Source organism: Filobasidium floriforme, assembly GCF_021052385.1.
Source record: "Filobasidium floriforme strain CBS 6241 chromosome Unknown HD553scaffold_2, whole genome shotgun sequence".
NCBI lineage: Eukaryota > Fungi > Basidiomycota > Tremellomycetes > Filobasidiales > Filobasidiaceae > Filobasidium > Filobasidium floriforme.
The window spans coordinates 1,492,542-1,504,234 of NW_025763623.1; the positions used below are offsets into that span (position 1 = coordinate 1,492,542).

The 11,693-nt window shown below is 53.1% G+C and overlaps 3 protein-coding genes across 3 annotated transcripts; 2 read left to right on the top strand and 1 right to left on the bottom strand.

Annotated features, from left to right (window-relative positions):
• Positions 1-345: 345 nt before the first annotated feature.
• On the bottom strand, positions 346-3,481 carry HD553DRAFT_339175 (uncharacterized protein; the record flags this gene model as incomplete). The annotated part of the gene is made up of 13 exons (XM_046182414.1): positions 346-852; positions 932-1,213; positions 1,302-1,500; positions 1,572-1,792; positions 1,865-2,488; positions 2,554-2,568; positions 2,648-2,701; positions 2,775-2,846; positions 2,909-2,973; positions 3,059-3,133; positions 3,219-3,257; positions 3,342-3,393; positions 3,446-3,481. 13 exons carry the CDS (start codon positions 3,479-3,481, stop codon positions 346-348), a joined length of 2,241 nt encoding a protein of 746 aa, XP_046039886.1.
• Positions 3,482-5,397: 1,916 nt separating this feature from the next.
• HD553DRAFT_327801 (uncharacterized protein) lies at positions 5,398-6,896 on the top strand (the record flags this gene model as incomplete). Its single annotated transcript, XM_046181837.1, has 7 exons — positions 5,398-5,472; positions 5,616-5,711; positions 5,813-5,928; positions 6,028-6,121; positions 6,200-6,452; positions 6,542-6,720; positions 6,834-6,896. 7 exons carry the CDS (start codon positions 5,398-5,400, stop codon positions 6,894-6,896), a joined length of 876 nt encoding a protein of 291 aa, XP_046039887.1.
• A 276-nt stretch (positions 6,897-7,172) lies between these two features.
• On the top strand, positions 7,173-11,435 carry HD553DRAFT_330597 (Cullin-domain-containing protein). The gene is made up of 14 exons (XM_046181982.1): positions 7,173-7,487; positions 7,600-7,614; positions 7,692-7,827; positions 7,927-8,288; positions 8,384-8,737; positions 8,807-9,331; positions 9,402-9,491; positions 9,557-9,735; positions 9,804-9,906; positions 9,968-10,261; positions 10,328-10,588; positions 10,673-10,810; positions 10,890-10,934; positions 11,006-11,435. Exons 1-14 carry the CDS (start codon positions 7,434-7,436, stop codon positions 11,009-11,011), a joined length of 2,562 nt encoding a protein of 853 aa, XP_046039888.1. The 5' UTR covers positions 7,173-7,433; the 3' UTR covers positions 11,012-11,435.
• Positions 11,436-11,693: the final 258 nt, after the last annotated feature.

Below are 11,693 nucleotides of genomic sequence, written 5' to 3' on the forward strand. Positions count from 1 at the left end.
GTCCAAGCATGTACTCGTGTGTAGGCAGGGACCGACATTATATGGTATAGTAAAAAAGGAGGGCCTATAACACCCTCGTAACCGCCCAGATATACGACATCTAAAGACATTAACTCGATCTCGTTTCCCTGCTCGTAAAAAGTCGTCGACCGGAATTGCAACCTCGGCCTATCGTAACTGTCGGATGTCCGACTCATAACCCACCTGCTAATATACATATACCTCGTTTTTTTCCTTTTTTTTCTTCTTTTTTTCGTAAGTCCAAAGCCGTAGAAAGTCCCCCGAGAGACATGTTGACGTTGACGGTCTAGTAACCGTCTTGAATCTAGCCAGTTATGGCCCCGTTTAGTCCTCGATCTCCTCGTCCTCGAGATCCTCCTCGATGTTGGCGGCACCGGCAGCGATGAGCTCGGTCTGATCGATGGCGGCGTAGGTCTTGGCGAGGTCGAGGAGTTGCTCGTCGGTCAAGTCGGGCTTTTGACAGGCCACTAACGTCCTCGATAACTCCCACACACCGCGGTGCTGCGCTTGAGACAAGGTCTCAATCGACGGGCGCCCTTGGTGCTCGACGGGGATAGGAGGATCGGGGTAAACTAACGCCCACAAAAGTGGGTCGTTAGCCTCCCAATCTTGGGCCGCTTCGTCGTTGACCATCGACCGGTAGATGATCCAGCCCTTGCCGTCGGGGTCGGGCTTCGTCGTGTCGTCCTTCAAACTGGCCCTTAAGTCGTCGGTAACCGGCTTCTTTACTGGCCAATACCGTCTAGGTCCCACCCAACGGGGCTTCGACGAGTTTTGGGATCGATACTTCTCCAAGTGGATAGCATCGAGGAAGGCCCCGACTCCGATATACTAAGTGGCCATAAACGGACATCAAACAGCGGGGTTAGTTGACAGTGATTAGGGAGTTACGACATCACGTAGCACTCACCTCGTCAGACAACCAGTACGGGTAGCAGAGCTCGTCGCACTTGTTGGCAGCCTCCTTGTTACCGTCGAAGCAGTAACGCCTCCATACCTTCCATCCATCGGTCTCGATATCGGGCTCATCTGGGCCAGTTTGGGGAAGGACCGGGTATCGACGAGTATCGGGAGGGTCGGCACAGTGCAGCGAGGGGACAAATAACACCCCGGTTAACAGGGTGTAAATCGACGATTTGACGGTCTTGTTCGCCGGACTGTTTGCAAAGTGCTCCAGTCGTCGATCGGCAAGCTGTAAGTACCCAGACCAAGGGTAAGTCAGTCAACTGCCATATAACTGCTCGATAACCACGCTGTTTTTGCCCTGAAAAAAGACCTACCATCCCAAATCGTCGGCGCTGCCACACAGCGAACGGCTTGCCTCCGTTCTCCGCAATCGCCGGTTGTTTGCCCACTCGTGTGGCACAATACTGGCAGATAGCGGCCCGTATCGCGTCGTCGTCGTCGATTGCGCCCATCTTCAATGGCCTCCATCCATCCTTGACGGTGGCGAGACATTCTTCGATGAATGGAGCCCATCTAAATGCCGTATAACCGGTCAGTTACTGGATAGTTATTAGGTACTTGAAAGGCCGATAACAGGAACTTACTTCGCCGACCCAACCTTGACCGCCTTCCAATCCGGACGCCACGCCGAAACCTCGACATCACCGTTGGCGAGTTCGATATCGGCCTTCAAACTGCCGTCTTCCATGGGGAGTGGCCAGTCGTTCTCGACCAGATATCCTTCGTCGTCGTGGTTGTCACGGAGGTGCCTGCCCCAGTGACACTGCATGCCGATAAGCTTCTTGACGGCGTAATGGACACCGGCCTGATGACGGGGGAGGAAGGGGGCAGTTAAACATCAGTTAAGTGACAGTCTCAATGTGTGATTGCAACGCACGTCTCGGTGTGTCGCTCGCGGGGGTCTCGACCTCTTCCCGGTGGGCGATGTCGCACTTGTAGCGGCCTGGTTAGAGGTCCCCGATGGGCCCGCTACGGAGGCCTGAGGAACATCGCTCGGGGGCATACCGACAAGGACACCACGGAGAACCTTTCGAAGACCTTCATCGTTCTTGATAGCGGTCTTCAAATCGGCCATAGTGATGCCGGTTACCGGGGTGTTTTGGGCCGGTTGGGCAGGAGCGGGAGCAGCCGCGGGTGCTGGGTGTGCTGGATAGCCGCCAGCGTCGGCTTCGAGAGCCTTGATCCTTTCGTCGAGCTTTTCGTCCTCGACTGTGAGCTGGGCTCGTAGATGATCCTGGACCATATGCATCGCCCTAACCCACTGATAACTGCTCGCTATCTCCCCTGTCAGAGCCACGATTTCGTCCAGTAAAGCCGTTTGCGTATGGATCACCGGAACAAGGCTCTTGATCGTCGGATTCTGGCCGACGGGAGGCAAGGCCTTTCGCTTCTCGAGAACAGCGTGATAACGGGCGGCTAACCGGCTGGGTAGCACCTTGACTGCGTCTTTCACTTGATGATTGGTGACTAGACGTCCGGGTTCCCTCATAGGCCCAAGGTCCTGTGAGGGAATAAATGGCGATTAACTGTCGTGTAAGTGTCCAGATTAGAGGGGGTTTAACTTACGGTCTCGGTTCGGTTCTAGCAAACGTCGCGAAACAGCCCAGTAAGTCTCTACTTAGTGACACGTTTATACGGAGTTATGGCGCTGACTACGTACGACTTTGTAGGTCGCAGCACGAAGGTCGGTAAAGGTCGCCTTGCGTTTGAGGTTCTGAAAGAATACATAACCAGATAGTTAAGGGAGGGTTAGGAGACGCATAGCAACACTCATAGTCGATACTCACCTCTCTTTGAATCGCTCGCAAAGCTTCCCTGTCCTCCGCTGCCTTCGTCTCGGCAAGCTCTCTAGCAGCAATCTATATCGGGCAGTTAACGGTCAGGTAAGTAGGCCTTTGTGGAGGTGAAAGTAAGGACTTACCTGCTCGAGAGTTTCGAGCTCGGGACTCCGACTTGTTTGGGCGGCCGGGCGTTGGCGTGCGACCTCTAAGTCGGAACAAGGAGCGCCACAACTCGTCAGTTATAGCTCGGTTAGAGGCAGGTTGAAGTGACATAAGCGTGGCTGGCTCACCATCTTCATCATCGCTCGACAAATCGCTCAAGTCATCGTCGTCGAGAGTAGGATCAATACCGTCGGCCACCAGGTCTACATAAGCACTCCCCACAAACACGGGGGATACCGGTCAGTTAATTGACAGTTGAGAAGCACTTGACGCGGTTGAGAAGCTTACCAACAGCCTGCTCCCTCTGCTTCCCCTTGTTCTTTTTGACTGACGAGAGCAAATAGATAACAATCAGCTAACTAGCTATCGATCACCCTGATAGAGGCCGGATACAAGACTGGTAAAACTTACGGGGAGCGTAGGCTTCGACGCTGTTCCCCTCCCGGTCCTTGTGTGCCCATCCCTGACATCAGTGAGTTAACGGGGCAGTTCATGGGGAGATAAGGAGTACTTACAGAACCCCGCTCCGACTGCTCCCCCGAACCGGACATTGTCCGTTCGGACCGTGTTTTTACCAGTTGAGCTTCTTGGCTTCTCGATGACGGGTTTTGACGGTTCTAGGGGTGGTGCGTTAACTGGCGTCTTTCCGGGCCGTTGGTGAGTCGTAAGAGAGTCGTTAGGGGGTCGTCAAAGCGTGGAGAGATGTCTAGATGTGTCTGGGTGAAAAGTCCCTATCGTAGTAGTAGTTAGTAGTAAGTTTATTACATGCTTCTCGAGACGCGAGGGTGTAGGTGCTAGAACGCGATAAGCGCGTCGCGTCAAGAGACGTAAAAGCGCGTCGGGCGCTAGCGAGCTGTGACGCGCCCGTTAATTGAGGGCCTGCTTGGGGTACGCTAAGAGGCAGTTAGGATTGGGCAGTTACACGCGCGCATAACTGCCTTTTACCGGTCCCCCTTGCCCCGCCGTGAGGTGGATGTCGTCCCCGGATGTAAAATAAACTTCCGACGTGGAGAGGAAAGAAACTCGCCGACGATGACACGAATATGATGATGATCGATGAGCCTCTGATGGGTTTGATCGTCTTCAACCTCTTTGACCACTACGACCTCAAAAGGTATCAAACTAGGTCAGCCAGGTCAGAAGCAATCCGAGGTGAATCTCCGTTGAATTCTGTACAGCAAGGCAACTTTGTCGCTGACGACCCGCGTTGGCGTTCACATCTCTGCAGATCGATCAACTCGATATCGCGTCGAACCCTTTCTTCCACTCACTCACACACTCATACCACAATCCATCACACAAACCATACACATTCACATTCACACACAATTCCCTCATCCGTATGTCCTTCTCACCTTCTTTCGTTCCTCCGCTCTCTCGTCTCGTCTCTTCTCTCGTCGCTCTCTTTCCTCCTCTTCTCTCCTGTCGTCTCGTCTCGACGTCTCGATATCTCGTCTTGATCGAGATGATCTCCCATCGCCAAAATCCGACCCGATGAACGGCGGGCTCATACACCGTGTCATGCGAATACGACGATTCGAAGAAGAAACAAAGGGTCTACGATATGGATCAGCCCGACCGGCTTGCATAGAGAAAAGAAAAGAAAAACTCGTACGGACAAAGGGCTTCTTCTCGATCCTCGTCTCTTCCCGTACCCTTTACATTCCCCTCGTCTTTCCCTTTCGTTCTGCGAAACCCTCGAAACGATCGTCGCTTCCCTTTCGCAACAATAACAAATCATACGATTTGGATTACCCACACGATTTTCCCCTTTCTTCCCCTCAGTCCCACGCACCCTTTCATCGACCAACGACAAATCCGTGATCTAGTAATCTAGAAATCAAACAACCTTTCACCATGTCTGAACCTCAAGAACCTATCACCACCGGGACCGGTAACGAGACGGCTACAGCTACAGTCCCGACGCCAACCACCGCTTCGACGAACAAGAGTAAACGGGATCGATCGGGTTCTCCTGACGAGGACGTCGAAGAACGGAGCACCAAGCGAGCTAATACCAATACCGGTGTTACTGCGAACGACCAAGTTCAAGAAGAAGAAGAGAGAGGTGAAGAAGAAAGGGCCGAGATGAATGATCAAGAGGTCAACAAGAAGGAGGACTTGGAAGGACAGGCTACGGGCAGCGTGCCGATGCAGGTCGATGTGTCGGCTTCAGGAGGAAGGGTCAATACCGGGTGAGCGCATTGCGTCTATGGTGATAGACAATACCTACGCCGTAGGCTAAAGATTCCTCTCCTTCTCTCTCCTTCTGCTGTGTCTTTTTTCTTCAATTCACCCCGCCCACTCTGAATCGGCATCGCCCTACAGCTCCCAACTTCCTCCCGCACACGAATCCCTCCCCCCAACTCCTCAGACGGCCCCTCCCCATTCTGCCGGGTCTCATCCTCCCGGGTCGGCCCATTCGACCGGGGCGGATTCTCAAGCTTCGGGGAACCAGGTGATCAATATGCGTTGTCTGATCGTGACGATGGATGCGAGCGTGATCATCGGGAAGGGTGGGAGACATATTGCCGAGATCAGGGTGAGTCGTGTCTTCCTTGTTCTTCTGTTCGATTTCGTAGTCCTTTGCTCGGCATTCACAGCTTTTCGAAGGATGGTTGGGAAATTCGTGAATAGGGTGAAGGTGCTGATCATGCTTGCTCACTGTGCGTCCCTGCGACATAGAGCCAAGCCAATGCCCGCGTCAACATTTCCGAATCCATCCCTGGAAACCCCGAGCGGATCCTCAGCGTTCAAGGCGCTCTAGATGCGGTTGCCAAGGTCAGTTCCCCCTTGCTCTTCCTCTACTACAACGGACTTGTACCTTTTTGTTCTGATGGGACGTTTCCCGCTCGACTTGTCGCGCGATTTGCGACTGGCAGGCCTTTGGACTGATCGTCAGGCGGATCAACGATGAAAACTTTGGAGAGCCGAGTATGCCGGGAAGTCGGCCGGTCACGATCAAGTTTATGATCCCGAACAGCAGGATGGGCAGCGTGTGAGTTCCGAGCTCGATCGAGGGATCCGTTTGATTCGGGTCGATACTGATACTGAAAACCTGATCTGACGTCGATCTGATTTGATCTCCGCGCGGCAGGATCGGAAAGGGAGGTAGCAAGATCAAGGAGATTCAGGAGGCCAGTGGAGCGAGGTTGAACGCTAGCGAGCAGATGTTGCCAGGGAGCACCGAGGTCAGTCCCTGCAAAAATCCCCATGCACGTCCTAACCTTCCCAGTCATGCTGACGCTTGTTTACGTTTCACTTCGCAGCGAATCCTCAGCGTCTCTGGAGTCGCCGACGCCGTCCACATCGCCGTCTACTACATCGGGACCATCCTGCTCGAATACCAAGAGAGGGCGGGGCACAACGGAGCCGGCTCGGGAGCTTATAGGCAACAAGGCGGGTCGAGCTCGAGCCACAGTCACGCTGGAGTGGGCGCGCCTCGACAACCCTCGGTCATCGCTCCTGGTCCTGGGTCGGCCGTGCAACAATTTTGGATCCCCGACGAGTTGGTCGGTAGCAGTGAGTCCAGAGCGTTTGTTTTCGTTTTTTATGCTGCAGGGCCCAGTGGCTGATATATATATATATATTATTTGGGGAATGACCCGTAGTCATCGGCAAGGCTGGGATCAAGATCAACGAGATCCGTACGCAATCCCAGTGTCACGTCCGAGTGACCGATCCGGGCACGCCTGCTACTCCTGGGGGGGTTGTCAACCCGGGCGAGAGGTTGATCATCATCAGCGGACATCCTACCAATCTGAACATGGCTGTGGGCATGTTGCATGCGGTGAGTCGTCGTCGATCTCGCCCCCGTACCGCACGGGGAGTTTGGGAACAAGAAGAAGATGGGTTTGGCTGACATGGTCGGGATTGTTTATCGATTTGGGATGGGAATTATAGCGACTCGAGCAGGAAAAGGCAAAGAAGCTGGAAAGCGCCGGGGGTGGAAGTGGAGGATACTGAGAAAATCGACTGACGCAAAAAGTCGGGGTTTCCCCAAGAACGAATTGTCTGGTTAGCTGGTGATGTTTTCTGCTTATATCATACATATGTCTTCTGAATTTGTGTGCTGCCACCTCGGTCGGTGATGTTAAACGGGACATCGACGTTGTTGTCGAGGGAGGTTGTCCCATGTCACCGTGTTGTGCCGGGCTCGTGTTCGATCGATCGTTGACCCGGGTGGTGACCGTTCTCGCGCAAGTTGGGTGGTTGGGTCGACCACAAAGTTCGTGGCGACCCCCTCAGTTTGTGTAAAGGGTTTCTCAAAGGTCTTTATCAACAACGACTTACGTAGCCTCTTATCTTTCAAAGTGCTCTAGTATTCTTACAGTCTCACACTATTTGATTGACGACTGTCGGCCAGCTTGTACAGATCAGCGACGGCATCGAAGCAAAACTCAAGACAACTCGCCTCGTCATCCTCCTTCAAACGACTCGTACCACGACCTCTTCAGGGATTCTTCTTCGAGAGCTGTAACAGGCAATAATAGGACTGCCAAGATGGCGACCTTGCTGGGGGGGAGTAATAATAGGCTGAGGAGCAAGGCCAAGATGGTGAGCCTCGCTGCAGTGACAAATAGCACGAAGTCTTGACGTGGAAGAGAAGGAGCTGACGAGGACGAGGGGTACGGTGAACGTGCTGCTTGTTCGGTAATCGGTGACTCAGAGACCTCCTAGGAATGTGAGTTACAGCTTCAAACACCTAGCTGGGAACCAGGTAGCTTTTAGCTGACATGATGCTATGACCTGTCTTGGTAGTACGCACCGGACCAGGATATAGATGAGATCTGGCAGAAGCTGGCCAAGGCTATCAAGGCGATCCAGCAGCATCACGCCAGTCGACTCAGTTTCGAGGAAAATTATTCTTATGGCTACAAGATGGTCCTACACAACCGTGAGTTCGGCCGGTTTTCTCTCCCTTCAAAGCCTATTAAGCATCAGGCTGATTGTGGTTGTGATCGTAATTGTGTTGCTTGCGGAAACGGTGATATAGACGGAGACAAGCTCTATTCGGGCGTCAGGAAGCTCATAGCCGAACACCTGGACGACCTCGCCGCCAAGGATATAGTGCCGACCTTCCCACGGTCCGGGGTGATGAACAGTAATACCACCCTATCGAACTCTTTCAAGACTCTCGGGCTCGGAAGTTGTAGCGGTAGTGGAAGTGGTAGTGGGAGTGGGGCTGTGGACGAAGCTGGTTCCTCGACGACGACATCAGCGAAGAGCGGGTCAGGGCCGAACGTACAGTCGATAGAGAGTGCGTTGGAAGGGGAGAGGTTCTTGAAAGCGCTCAAGGCGGTTTGGGATGATCATATCTCGAGCATGGACAAGCTGAGCAAGATCTTGAAATACATGGTGAGTCATATTAACGGATCTGTTGCCGCTGCTTATCGTATCTATTGACATCTGGCCATACTGATCTTTCTACCATTCCGTTCCGACGTATATAGGACAAGGTCTATACGAACAACGCCAACGTCCCGCAATGCCACGAACTCGGCAAACGGCTCTTCTCCAGCAACATCATCCACTCGACCTCATTCCCCATCCAGACGATCCTCATCTCCACCCTCCTCGCCCAGATCCAGCTGGAAAGGACCGGAGAGATCATCTCCCGTTCAGCCATGCGCGATGTGGTGGACATCATGGCTCTGCTCGTCGTCCAGGAAAAGGGGAAACGAGGGGTGCATAGCGCTTATGAGGTGGATTTCGAGCCGGTCTTCTTGAGAAAGAGCGAAGAGTTTTACAAGGAGGAGGCGGAGAGCAGTTTACAGGCGCTGGATGCGAGTACATATTTGCGATTGGTAAGTGGGAGCTCGGGGTAGGTCTCGCATCAAACACTGCTAACGGGACTGGATATTGGGTTGTTCTAGGTCGCACGACGGATACAGGAAGAACACGCTCGTTGCTCGGCCTACCTGGTGGCTTCAACAGCGGACAGGCTCTTGCCGATCCTCGATCAACACTTGTTAGCAAACCACCTGGAGACTATCCTCAATATGCCCGGGTCTGGCTTGGTCACGATGATCGACGACGACAGGATAGCAGATCTGCATCGGCTATACGAACTATTCGGACGACCGCGAATACCAGAAGGGTTGGAGGTGTTGAAAATCGCCATGAAAAAGACGATTCAAGCGAGAGGGAGCGGTATCAACGCGTCCGTCTTGAGCGGGGGAGAGGTGAATCAAGAGGGACCTACAGCGGAGACACCGGCACGGGAAACGACAACATCAGAGACGGGCTCGAAGCCGAAGAAGCCGACCCTTTCGGGAGCGGCGGCGGTGGCGGCGGCGCTCCGTTGGGTTCAAGAGGTCGTCGATCTCAAGGACAAGTTTGATAGGGTCTTGAAGGAGGCTTTCGAGGAGAACAAGGGGCTTCAGATGGCCATGAACGAGGTGGGTCCGGCAGCTTGCAAGTTGATGATTCGCATAGAATGGCTTACAAATACACACGTCGGATACGCAGGCATTTCAAACGTTCATCAACCAGAACCCACGGTGTCAAGAGTTCATCTCGTTATTCATCGACGAGAACCTCAAGAAGGGGCTCAAGGGGGTAAGTATTAGAACCTGGCCAGAGAAACAGTCATTGTCGCCTGACACCCACAACATGTCACATAGAAAACGGACGAAGAGGTCGACGCCGTGCTGGACAAGACCATCGTCCTGTTCCGTTTCATCATCGACAAGGACGTCTTTGAGCGTTACTACAAGGCTCATCTGGCCAAGCGTTTATTGAACGGGAGGAGCGTTTCAGAAGATGCCGAGAGGAACATGGTGGCCAGGCTCAAGGTAGAATCGTGAGTACGGGCGGTCCAGACGGATATCTTATGTTTGCTGGCTAATAAAATTACACGTGGGCAAACAGCGGCTATCAATTCACGCAAAAGCTCGAGGGAATGTTCAATGATATGCGTCTGTCGACCGAGATGATGAATGGGTATCAGAGGACGAAGCACAACAAGCCCGAGGCGAGTTTGAAATGCTTGACATTATCCGCCTCGCGTGGACTGACAGATATTGCAACTCTAGACATCCGCACCCGATCTCAATGTAACAGTCTTGACATCGACATTCTGGCCTGGGGAAGGGACCGCTACTACCTGCGTCTTCCCTCCAGCTCTCGGTGGCAGCATCTCCGAATTCGAGCGCTTCTATCACAACCGACATTCTGGACGACGGTTGACGTGGCAGTCTAATCATGGTACTGCCGACGTCAAGGTCGCATTCAAGGCTCGCAAACACGAGCTCAACGTCAGCACGCATTGTCTGGTCATCCTGTTGATGTTCGAGGACCTCGAAGACGGCGAGGAATTGAGCTTACAGGTAAGTCAAGGTTGAGCATAGGTTGCGCTTGCTTCCGTATTCATGATTTTCTACTCGCCCTCACAGGACATCAAAGCGGCAACGAAAATTCCTGACGGTGATCTCGCTCGGAGCCTACAATCACTAGCCTGCGGCAAATTTAGGATCCTGACGAAGAACCCCAAAGGGCGGGATGTCGGGCCGAATGACAATTTTTCGTTCAACTCCGGTTTCACCTGCCCATTGGCCAAGATCAAAATCCAGACCATTGTCGGCAAAGTCGAGAACAACGAGGAGCGAGCAGAGACACAGGAGCGGGTCGACGAGGAGAGGAAACACCAGATCGAGGTAAGCTCACTCAGGAGCCCGGTTACCAAACCGAGTCATGCCGGTGGTTCTAGACTGATCATTCGGTCTCCATCCGCGCCTCAGGCCTGTATCGTACGAATAATGAAAGCGAGGAAGACACTTTCCCATAACGAGCTGGTCGCCGAAGTCGTCCGACAGTTGATGACGCGGTTCACCCCGACACCTGCAATCATCAAGAAACGAATCGAGGGTTTGATCGATGTAAGTCTGATAGGACCCGTGATTGGTCCGCGAAAAACAGTCGGCCTGACAAAGTCGTTCTTCTTCGCCGCTTTCATAGAGAGAGTACCTTGAACGTAATGACATGAAGAACTATAGCTATCTCGTGCGTGTCATTTGCGATCACCTGCGCTTTCCTAAACGAAGATAAGAACTGACGACTCTCGTGTTTCACAGGCATGAACAGGTTGTCCATGGCCCACTTAAGTATCGATATGACCGACATGACACGACACCCGTTGTACCTGACGAATTCTGCACCTGTAATGCAAGGGGGAAAGCTGTGAAATCGAGCTCAGTTCCCTCTTCGCAGGAAAATCCTTTTGCTTATACGATTTCGCCCGAATGGCAGCCATTTGTGGTTGTTCAAAATTCAGAGCGAGACGCAGACATACAGCCAGCGAGTCGAGCAAATCCGGCAGCCAATGATAAGGGTAGTCGTAGGAGGTGGCACCGTATACGATTCTGTATAAGTGTCCTGATTCGATGGTGTTGGAGGGTAGGCCTCGGGCGAGGGTGTATGTCCGATCCGATAGCTCTTTCAGCCTGCGTACCACGCACTTGTACTATAAGCCATCAAATATAGACACCCATCGGATTCCTGCGCTCGCCCCGTCGTCGATCTCCAGGTCACCAGGATCACTAGCGTGCTGTCGCAACCATATCATATGTGTCAGTCGACAATATTCAGTTCAAATTGGCTATCGCCACGAGGACCAAAAGTACCACCTCTCAGCCCCGCCCCAGCACCACCAGACCTGCTACCGCCTCTCGTACTACTACCACCACTACCACCCCTCAGCCCCGCCCCAGTACTAGTACCTCTCCAACCAATTGAACCGGTCCTCTCCCTACTACTACTCCT

Coding starts and splice junctions, on each gene's coding strand:
- HD553DRAFT_330597 (XM_046181982.1), top strand. CDS start 7,434: ATGGCGACCTTGCTGGGGGGGAGTAATAATAGGCTGAGGAGCAAGGCC. Junction 7,828..7,926: donor CAAGATGGTCCTACACAACC/GTGAGTTCGGCC, acceptor ACGGTGATATAG/ACGGAGACAAGCTCTATTCG. Junction 9,492..9,556: donor TCAAGAAGGGGCTCAAGGGG/GTAAGTATTAGA, acceptor CATGTCACATAG/AAAACGGACGAAGAGGTCGA.